The 10,845-nt window shown below is 29.9% G+C and overlaps 2 protein-coding genes across 2 annotated transcripts; both read left to right on the top strand.

Moving 5' to 3' along the window:
- Positions 1–2,983: 2,983 nt before the first annotated feature.
- LOC105117031 (uncharacterized protein At1g32220, chloroplastic-like) lies at positions 2,984–6,999 on the top strand. Its single transcript, XM_011014564.1, has 10 exons — positions 2,984–3,183; positions 3,664–3,781; positions 3,871–3,959; positions 4,045–4,100; positions 4,195–4,250; positions 4,405–4,498; positions 5,308–5,387; positions 5,678–5,720; positions 6,043–6,134; positions 6,587–6,999. The coding sequence occupies exons 1-10, from the start codon at positions 3,128–3,130 to the stop codon at positions 6,764–6,766; spliced, it is 864 nt and encodes a 287-aa protein (XP_011012866.1). The 5' UTR covers positions 2,984–3,127; the 3' UTR covers positions 6,767–6,999.
- A 1,515-nt stretch (positions 7,000–8,514) lies between these two features.
- On the top strand, positions 8,515–10,801 carry LOC105117030 (transcription initiation factor TFIID subunit 10). Its single transcript, XM_011014563.1, has 6 exons — positions 8,515–8,769; positions 8,861–8,925; positions 9,105–9,167; positions 9,638–9,695; positions 9,776–9,826; positions 10,551–10,801. Exons 1-6 carry the CDS (start codon positions 8,653–8,655, stop codon positions 10,629–10,631), a joined length of 435 nt encoding a protein of 144 aa, XP_011012865.1. The 5' UTR covers positions 8,515–8,652; the 3' UTR covers positions 10,632–10,801.
- Positions 10,802–10,845: the final 44 nt, after the last annotated feature.

Here is a 10,845-nt window from a genome sequence, read left to right as displayed (position 1 = left end):
ATTGTTGTTTATAATTTGTACAATTAACCTCCCTGTGGTTCGACCCCGGTCTTGCCGGGTTATTTATTACTTTGACACTCCTGCACTTGGGAGAAGACATCAATCTTTTAGTCGTGTCACTTAACGAGCTTAATATTTTAAAAATAAAATTAACAAAAATAATTTTAGAAAAAAATATAACTAAAATAGAAAAAATCATGTGGAAGAAAACATTATATCAATCCACAGTAATTTTCTAGAAAACTTATAGTGCTTTCATCATATATTGTAACTTTAATTTTTCACTAGCTCAATATTAAAAAATAAAATAAAAAAGATAATTTCGAAGAAAATTATAAAAAAGTCATGCGAAAAAACACTGTAGCAAGCAACAATATTTTAAAGAAAAAATTACAAAACTAAATTCTTAATTAGCTCAATATTAAAAAAAATTGATAAATATATTTTTGAAAAATAAAAAGTAAAATAAAAACTATATGGAAAAATACTACAGTAATTCACAATATAGTTTTTTTAAATTACAAAGTAAAATTTTTACCAAGGTCAATATTTATAAAGTAAAATCAATAAAAATAATTTTGAAAAAAAAAATAAAAAAATATAGGAAAGTTGAAAAAAAGAAGAAAATAATTTGAGAAAAAATGAAAAAGAGAAGGGAAAAGTTAAAAAAAATACAAAAAAAGAGGAATGCACTGTAGATTACTTTTGTAATCCACAGTATATTGTGTGTGGGGGAACAATGATTCTCCCCATACCATTTAGAGTATTTGCTTATAATTGCAATTCTTAACCAGCTTAATATTTAAAAAATAAATTTGATAAAGATAATTTTAGGAAAAAATATAACAAAAACAGAAAAAAAATCATATGAGAAAAAATATTGTAACAATCCACAGTAATTTTTGAGAAAAGTTATAGTGTTTTCTTCACATATTGCAACTGTAATTTTTAGTCAGCTTTATATTAAAAATAAAATAAAAAAGATAATTTTAGAGAAAATTATAAAAAAAACCATGCAGAGAAATACTGTAACAATCAACAATGTTTTTTTTTAAATTATAAAATTAAATTCTTAATCATCTCAATATAAAAAAAATCAACAAATATAATTTTAAAAAATAAAAAAATAAAATAGAAAAATTATGTGGAAAAACACCGTAGTAATCCACAATATTTTAACAAACAAATTACAAAGAATTTTTTTTAACCAAGTCAATATTTAAAAAGTAAAATTGATAAAAATAATTTTGAGAAAAAAATACAAAAAAAAAAAGAAGAAAAAATAGATAAGCTGAAAAAAAAGTAATTTAGAAAAAAAAGAGGAAAAAGTTGAAAAAAAAAGAGAAAAGGAATGCACTATGGATTACTGTTGTATTCCACAATACATTGTCTGGGTGAACAATGATTCCCCCACATCATTTAGAGTACTTACTTATAATTGTAATTTTTAATCAATTTAATATTTAAAAAATAAAATTGACAAAAATAATTTTAGAAAAAAATACAGCAAAAACAAAAAAAAATCATATGAAAAAAAATACTATAGCAATCCATAATAATTTTTGAAGAAAGTTAAAGTGTTTTTCTTACATATTATAATTGTAATTTTTAACTAACTCAATATTAAAAAATAAAATAAAAAATAATTTTAGAGAAAATCATAAAAAAACGATTTGAAAAAATACTGTAGCAATTAACAATGTTTAAAAGAAAAAAATTACAAAACTAAATTCTTAATTAGCTTAATATTAAAAAACATCGACAAATATAATTTTAAAAAATAAATAAAAAAACTATATGGAAAAACATCACATCAATTCATAGTATTTTAAATAAACAAGTTACAAATAAATTTTTTTAACCAGGTCAATATTTAAAAATTAAAATCAATAAAAATAATTTTGAGAAAAAAATAAAAGTAAAAAAGAAAAAAAATAGAAAAGTTGAAAAAAAAGTAATCTATGAAAAAAAATAATAATTAAAAATATATATATAAAAAGAAGGAATTCACTATAAATTATTGTTATAATCTACAATACATTGTGTATATGAAAATAATAATTCTCCCACACCATTTAGAATATTATTAATATGTCTTTTGAGGTAAAAAATAATACATTGTAAGTAGGAGTATTCTTTTACCTATTTGCTTTTAAAAGAAGGATAAGATAACTAAAATACTATTGAATTCAGAGATAAAAATCATACTTTTTATATTAATCACTTCATATGTACTAGTTCTTGCATGTTTAGAAGTGCAGTTAAAATTATTTTTTAAAATATTTTTTATTTAAAAATATATTAAAATAATTTTTTTATATTTTTAAAATTAAAGTATCAAAATGATCTAAAAATATCAAAGAATATTAATTTAAAATAAATTAAAAAATAAAATGTATTTAAAGTTTTTCAAAAACATTTTTGAAACGCAAAAACAAATATGGTCACCTTAATTTTATTTTATATCCTGTGAATATTTATTGTTAAAAGTATTTTTTAAATTATTTTTTATTTAAAAAAAATAAAATTAGTATTTTTTGATATTTTTAGATAATTTTATTATGATAATATAAAAAATAAAAATATATAAAAATATTATTTTAATATTAAGTATTTATTTAATACTATAGAAAATAATGCAATACTAATGCAATACTCTATGATACTACATTGCTAAATAGTAGTAAGGTTGTGATTTGAAAAGATATATATTTTTTTTAAAATTAAAAATTATAGTTTTTATCAAATTTAAATTTAGACTATAATTTAAATGAAAAAAAAAAGAAAATCAAATAACTTTGAAAATTATAATCACTATTAAAACAGCTGCGATCACATTTCATCACAATGCCAAATGGACGCAGGCAGACATGTTATCGTTTGTCCTCGATTTTTCAATCAAACTACCGATTCTCGTTTAATAATAATAATAAAAAAACATGACACAAAACTGAAGGTTGACGTCAAGCCACATAGGCACCAAGACCTGCCTCCATCAAGCGCCATGTGTTCTCTTTCGCCTTGGAAGTTGGACCGTGCTCGTTGTTTTTGGTAGCGAAGGAAGAAGTAGAAAAACTGAAGCAGATCCTTCAAGAACCCAAAACTCTCTTATGATCAAATCACCAAAATGACTCCTCTTGCTTCACGTTTGATCCAATCAAGAACTTCCCTCTCCAAATTATAGTACGTTTCGTTTCCTTTCTTGGGTTTTTTTTTCCTCCTGCTATGTCAAGAATTATTTATATTGATAAGTATGTAAAATTTATTTTTGTGATTTATTTTCTATTTAGGGAAAAAATGGGTTCTTTCTTTAATATTGCGTGACATTGATTTCTTGTAAGATTACATTGTGTTATTTACTTGTCTCTTGAAGGGAATTTTAAGAGTTAGTGATTTCCTTGAAGACATGGGGTGCTTTTGATTTGAGAATTGTATGATTGTGAGTGTTTAGAAGCTTCTCTTTTTATTGGTAAATGCCAAAAATGAAAAAAAAAGGGATGTTTTGGGAATTGGCAATGATCCTTGGGGCTTTTCTTCTTTTATTTGCATGCAGATATTTTGCGAATGGAATAATTGATGGCAACTGAATGTATGATTTTGTGGCGTTACCAAATGTGAAGGTGTTGCATTTTCTGATTAGTTTATTAATTTTTTTTGAATAAGTACAATTGCTGCATCAAGAAATGGGAGATATCTATCAACTGATTCTAATAAGGTTGATGAACCCTTTAAAGTTGAGGAGGCTGAGACAGTGAATGTACCTCCACCCTCGACAGAGAAGGTATGCTGGATAATGAACCATAGTTGGCGCTTTTGATATCTTCTAGTTTATTGTTTTGTATATTTTAATTGATATGCTAGCCAATGCAGTTGCTTGTATTGGGTGGAAATGGATTTGTTGGTTCTCATATCTGCAAAGAAGCTATAGACCGTGGCTTAACTGTTGCTAGCCTGAGCAGGTATTGTGATCCTCTAAAGCTGTAATTTTTTTTATTGATAGTTGGTCATTTTCAGTTGATGTCTAATTGTTCATGTTCCTTTCAGGTCTGGTAGGCCATCCATACATGATTCATGGGTTAACAATGTGATTTGGCATCAAGGTTTGCATTGTTCTATGGTGCTTTCCTTTTCTCTCCATGCTTTTGATGTCTTGATGCCTGTAAACTTTTGTTTCTAACAGTCTTCTTTCTCTAGGAAGCTTACTCTCATCTTATTCATGGACGGATGCTCTAAATGGGGTCACCTCTGTTGTATGTGATCTCCTCACTTTTCCACCAAAATAACATTTTTTTTCGTGTGCACGCACATGTGTGCAATGGTGGTTTTGCTACACAGGATGTGATTCTTCTTCTTCTCTTTTAATGAGTGATTGGTCTTTTCTGCTAATTTGTGTTTGCTTTCTAGATTTCTTGTGTAGGTGGTTTTGGCTCACAGTCTTATATGTATAAGATTAATGGAACTGCAAATATTAATGCAATTAGAGCTGCTTCAGAAAAAGGTATACTTAAAAGGAAGCTAAGTTTTTTCTGCTGTTTATTTATATAGTTCGTTCTTGCGGCCTTGTGGTGATTCATAACTGATGAGTTCTGTGTAAGTGTTGGAAAGCTGTTCCAAATAGAAGTCCTCAGAGGCTTCAGTCTGTTTCACGGTTGTTGTAAGAGGGAATCCTAGTTCACTTGAAGTTGCTCCACCCATTGTTAGAATTTTCTCTGAGAATGGATCCTTTATGATGAATCTTCTCATGTTTTGGAGTTACGAATAAATTAGGTATTCTAATGGTCATAGATGTCACGCAAGGTTGTGGTTGTGTGGATATTTGTGAATAAGCGAAGGAGAGAATTTTAGGCACTGTGTTTCTTTCTCAATTTCTTATCGTTAGTTATTTCTTCAATCATCCTCAAAGGAAGCAAATTCTAGAAGGCATTTTGATCTAGCATGGTCTTTGGTTTTTCATTTCATAGTACATCTGCAATCTAACAGCATGCTGTGTTACACTGATAGCAAAAGAAAACTTTTTCAAGTTTTGTGAATTTTTATATTCTTTTACATGTTTTTGGCCCCACCAATAAGTAAACTGTTAGAGAGTAGGTGGTTCCATTTCTACCATTTCCTTTTTCTTTTTGATTGGTGAAGAGAGTAGGTGGTTCCATTTCTACCATTTCCCTTTTCTTTTTGATTGGTGAAGGGATGTTGTTGAACTCATAAATACCCTGGGAACTTGCGTGTGGTCTACCAGCTGAGCTACCTCCCAATTTTTACTTATTTTAGTGGACTGGATTTGATAGTTGATTTGCTTATTTGCTATAGGTGTTAAAAGATTTGTTTACATCTCTTCTGCTGACTTTGGCTTGGCCAATTACTTGCTGCAAGGATATTACGAGGGAAAGGTACTATTTTCATTACTTGTTGTCGAATCATGTCACTTTAATGCGAATGTCTGGCATGGCACATCTACATCTTCTGTTTTCTGGAAACAAAGACTGTTTTCTAAAGCTTTAAAATAACTAGTTTGTATTATACATAGATTCAGTTTGATTTCTGTAACACATATTTTGATACTAAATAGTTATATCACAAGAAGAATCAAAGCTTTCAAGTGTCGTCATGATATTTACTTTTCCCTTTTCCTATCATTCTTACCTCATTAAGCATTTTACTTGTGGTTTGTTTGAAGTAGAAAGCTGCTGAAACAGAGTTATTGACCAAGTTTGCATACGGAGGTAAAATTTGTTCTTTTCATTCTTGGTACTTGTACTCTTTCTATTCCAGTCATAGAGCTGTCCTAAAACTTTTGGATCGGGAAATTGGAAAAATTTCCTTCAGGTGAAATGCTATTATGATTTATTGATTTCATCCTTCATATCTTGGTACTCCTTTTGTTGTCTTTGATTTTCAAAAATCTTGTAGTTTAGAATTCCAGTGTTTGTATTGATTAGTAATGTGGATATATGTCTCCCTTGTAGCTGACAGCATATTAATATCATATGTTATGGATTATAGGAACTCCAAATCTGATGAAATGTTTTGTGTTTCCTTGTTTAGGAGTGATTCTCAGGCCTGGGTTTATTTACGGAACTCGCAATGTTGGAAGTGTTAAGTTACCTCTAGGTGTGATTGGTTCTCCATTGGAGATGGTAAGTTCTTGCGCTTCCTTCTCGTATATTTATCTAGATTACTAGGTTATCCCAAACTACACTTGAATGATATATATCCATGCTGCGGCTTTTTGCAGCTTTAGGTTTGCGAAACAACGCCATACCCTGTGATGACTTTTCAAATTCTCAATATTATTGGTCCCCATCTATGCATCTTGCCAGTTGTTCCTAGTTTTAGGTCTTTAAGCACAACTATGCAGACTAGTTCTTAGAACTCTTAAGGGAATAAAAGGAGGTTGCAACTTTGTCTTATAGGAGCATTCTACGATTGCAGTCTCCAGAAATTAAGTTTCAAGGAGTGTTATGTTGCTATTTTATCATTTACATGGGAGAAATGCTTGAAAATGTGATATGGAGGATTTGTAAGCTACTGTATTCAATCCTGTTATTTGAAGGTTCATTGTAATTTATGAATTTCAATCCCGCTGCAGGTTCTTCAACATGCAAAACCACTCAAACAGCTTCCCCTTGTTGGGCCCTTGTTCACCCCCCCAGTCAATGTTACTGCTGTGGCAAAAGTTGCAGTAAGGGCAGCAACTGATCCAGTTTTCCCTCCAGGCATCATAGACGTTTACGGAATACAGCGGTATAGCCAGCGAGGGGCAGCATAGATTTGTTGATCTCTCTCTCTCTCTCGTATTTACCTACCAAATATAGAGTCCGTTCATGAATATGAAGATTTCATTTGTTTTCTTCTTTGTAAATTCTCAAGATGTTAGCTGTTGGACTTGTAATATTTGGTGAACTGGAAACGAAGCAAGCATTAACATATCTGATGAAATAAAATCTGAAATCACAGAATAATGTCATTAATTCCCTAGTGCAAGATGAATAAGTTCTTGGATGATCGCTTTGTATTATCACCTTTGCTGATGCTCTCTTCTCTAAAGTGCTCAGGGCTGCATTCCTTGAAATTCTGCAAGTTCTTTGATTGCTATGTGCTCCATCCATTTAAATTTATCTATTTAAACCATACTTAACGTATTAATTAATAGTTATATTAAATTTAGTATGATTTTTAAGAAATATATGAGTAGAAATGAAAATCATATTGATATTAATATTAATGTGATTGAATTTAAATTGATGAAGTCCGAGTGAGTGAACAATATTCCTTTAACATGTCCAATTCTTTTTTACTTCTATAATTTTCAAATTCTACTTGAACATTTTTTAAACATATTATTATTATTATTTTTACCATAATAATAACCATAGCAACAATCATAATAACCTCTAAGCCAATCATATTCTCTTCAAAATCACAACCATGATTATGAAATATTTTGAAAAAAATTATATTGGGTAATGAATTGGGTGGGTTACTGGTGTTATTTCAAGATTTTTTTTAATTAAAATAATATTATTTTAATTATTTTAAAAAGGATTAAATCGAGTTTTAATTGAGGAGGATGGGTTACCCATCTTAATTTCAAACCTCACTTGAGTCGAGGCCTGTGTTAGCATGTAACCGGGTTGACTCATTAGCCCGGTACCCGTGGCTCATATTGCTACTATAAGAGCAGCTCCAACGGACAAGCCATATGGAAAGCTAAAAGTGTTTTGCCATTTATCTCTTTCCTGTTCATGTTCCAACGGGTAAGCTAAATAAATAGCCATTTTGACTATTTGTTTTGTTAACAGCCATTTTTACATTTAACTGTAGAAATGGCTAAAACAATAGCCGTTGGCCAACGACTATTTTTATAGCCGTTGGCCAATAATTTTTTTAAAATTTGAATTTGAATTTACTTTTTAAAAATTAAAATTTTAACAATAACATATAAAACTTAAAATTAAAAATATTGATATAAATAAATTTTAAATTATATTTTTTAACTTTTATATTACTTCATTAATTTTATATTACTTTTATAAATTATTCATATTAATTATGTAATTAATAACATCATAATTATATTATATATAAAATATTTAAATTAGTTATATATTTATATTAAAATTAATTTAACATGAAATATATTAAAATATAAATGGCTTTTCTATATAGCTTTTTATTATTGGAATGTATATAATTTAAAAATCTATATTTATACTATTTAAAAAGCTATTTTTTTATTTAGCTCTTTAATATAATATTTTTTATTAGAGATACTCTTAGAAAGATATTGATTCTTTATTTTTATAAATATTAATAAATTATGTTAAAATAATTATGTATCAAATATATTAAAATATAATTAACTTTTTTAAATAATTTCTTACCATTGAAATGTATATCAATAAAAAAAATTATATCTATACCATTCAAAAATTTATATTATCAATTTAGCTCTTCTAAAAAGCATCTCGCGTTGGAGATGCTCTAATAATAAATATTCGTCTGTTAAGGGTAAAAAAAAGTCAATATTGGTTCTTATAAGAGGCCAAAAGGCCCAGAATAGATAAATTTGCGAAATTAACCGGCAAGACAGAGAGGCTGACTTCGAGCATACAAAATCAAAGAAGCAAAAGAAATCGGGAATCAGAGAGAACAATGAACAACACGAGCAGCAGTAACAGTCAGCAACAGCAGCAATCAAGTGAAGCAAGGCACGATGATGATGCCACTCTCACTGAATTCCTCGCTTCTTTAATGGATTACACTCCCACTGTGAACCTCCGCCTCTAGAAATTCCGTCTTTTTTTAGCTTAATTTTTTTTTTCTTAATTTTTTTGACACTGTGATGGTTTTGGTGGTTCAGATTCCTGATGAATTAGTGGAGCATTACTTGGCTAAAAGTGGGTTTCAATGTCCTGATGTCAGATTGTAGGTACCCTTTTCTTTTTGTTCCAAAAAAAGCATAAATTAATTGGTTATTGTTGCAGCTGAAATGGGTTTGTTTTTGAATTTGGAATAATGGGTTGTGTTTTAACTAATGTGGTGTGTTTTAGGGATTTGGATTTTTTTTACGTTTATGGGGTTTTTTTTTCCTATTTTTTTTGCAGGGTTAGATTAGTAGCTGTTGCGACACAGAAGTTTGTTGCAGATGTTGCAACTGATGCTCTTCAGTACGTATCTGTTCAGTGTTTTTGGTTTTGATTTTAATGGATTTGAGCATTTTTATTAATTTTGATGTGTGTGTGTGGGGTGGAATGGGGGAGGGGGTTAGGGTTTTTGAAGTGGAAGATCATGTCTAGGGTTGGAGCTGAAGATGGTGGCAACTGTTTAAAAATATTATCTTTTTTGGGGAAATGTTAAGTAAACTATCTTGTTGCATGTTGAGATTCTGGACTTGACCTAACTTCCTATATTCCTGGTTAAATTTGCGGTTAGAAGCTCTTGTAAAATATGATCTGTGGTATAAGAAGCATGGAATGTAAATGGTTAATTTTTTTTTCCCGAGTGCTGACAGCTGATTCAACATCTGAACTAGGAGTTAATTGAATTGTAAAGTTTCTTTGTGTTCGCCAAAGGGATTGTTTAAAAGATTTCAATGTCCAGTTGATAGTGTCATTAATGTTATGCATCGATGCTGTAGGCAATGCAAGGCACGGCCGGCACCAGTAGTTAAAGACAAAAGGGACAAGCAGCAAAAGGTGCTACAGTAGTCCCATTGCAATCTTATATTTGTTTATATAGACTGTTTTGCACTGGTCTTAACTTTTTGTGATTACAGGAAAAGCGCCTGATTTTGACAATGGAGGATCTGTCGAAGGCACTGAGTGAGGTAAGCCCAAAAAATTGTTCTGTCTTGTTCTTTCTTTAGGTGGGCTTAGTTTCTGTGTTATCCCTTGCCATTATTATATTGTATTTTCTAAGATCTCAGGATGCATGATTCCTGCCTGTGATTTAGAATTTCAGTTAACTTCAACCTGAAAATAGATGAGCATTGTGATTGATTGTTTGGACAGTTGTTGGAGCTGGAAGATTTGAAAATAATTTTATTGAAATGACTCAGTATATATCAATCTCATGAGATTCTTTTACCTGCCAACAAAGGACAAGTACCTTCTTCTCTCGTTGCTCATTAATATATGCCCGCCATTTTTGAAGCTATGCTGTTTTTATTTTCCACTTCGTCTTGAAGTAGAATAATGGATGCTATTCAACGTATTGATTTTCTTTAACTTGATTTATTGGGGTGATTGTTTTAGTGGGCAGATAAGAATCCCTTGATTTGCTGTATAATTTATCTCACAGAACTTGTGCATGATAGAGCATAAGAAATGCAAAAATGATTTTGAAAAATGCAACATAATGTCGAATGTTAATAGGACATGCATGTAATAACTGTGCAAGGGATAGTCATGTAATTGGCTTCACCTGCTTGAGAAAATTGTGACACTGACTACTAAGGTCTGCGCTTAAAATCAGTTCCCACTTCCCACCTCCCACTTCAGTTTTCTTTCTTATCTAATAATGTTGTTTCTTTGTTATAATTGAATGAGCAGTATGGTGTAAACGTGAAGCACCAGGAGTATTTTGCTGATAGCCCATCGACTGGGATGGATCCTGCTTCAAGAGAAGAGTGATTTGGGCTAAATTTTTATAATAAGATTGTGAACTTAGTTTTGTATGTCAAGTCCATATACATGTCTGTATCTTCATGATAGCATCACTGCTGGTGCTAGTTTATCACCTCTTTACCTTTTTTCGGATTTTCTGTTTCTTCCTAGCTGGTTGATGCTATTCATCTTTGATCTTTGTCCATCTTCAAAAGCAAGAGGGGAAATCCCTGTCTTTCCC

Source organism: Populus euphratica, unplaced genomic scaffold (assembly GCF_000495115.2).
Source record: "Populus euphratica unplaced genomic scaffold, PopEup_1.0 scaffold1153.1, whole genome shotgun sequence".
NCBI lineage: Eukaryota > Viridiplantae > Streptophyta > Magnoliopsida > Malpighiales > Salicaceae > Populus > Populus euphratica.
This window is presented reverse-complemented; position numbering and strand designations above follow the sequence as displayed.

What these genes read in the sequence shown, in the direction of transcription:
- LOC105117030 (XM_011014563.1), top strand. Translation starts at nt 8,653, where the DNA reads ATGAACAACACGAGCAGCAGTAACAGTCAGCAACAGCAGCAATCAAGT. An exon ending in GTTGCAACTGATGCTCTTCA is followed by an intron (nt 9,168 to 9,637) that starts GTACGTATCTGT and finishes TCGATGCTGTAG; the next exon opens with GCAATGCAAGGCACGGCCGG. An exon ending in AAAGGGACAAGCAGCAAAAG is followed by an intron (nt 9,696 to 9,775) that starts GTGCTACAGTAG and finishes TTGTGATTACAG; the next exon opens with GAAAAGCGCCTGATTTTGAC.
- LOC105117031 (XM_011014564.1), top strand. Translation starts at nt 3,128, where the DNA reads ATGACTCCTCTTGCTTCACGTTTGATCCAATCAAGAACTTCCCTCTCC. An exon ending in CAATGTGATTTGGCATCAAG is followed by an intron (nt 4,101 to 4,194) that starts GTTTGCATTGTT and finishes TTCTTTCTCTAG; the next exon opens with GAAGCTTACTCTCATCTTAT. An exon ending in TAAATGGGGTCACCTCTGTT is followed by an intron (nt 4,251 to 4,404) that starts GTATGTGATCTC and finishes TTTGCTTTCTAG; the next exon opens with ATTTCTTGTGTAGGTGGTTT.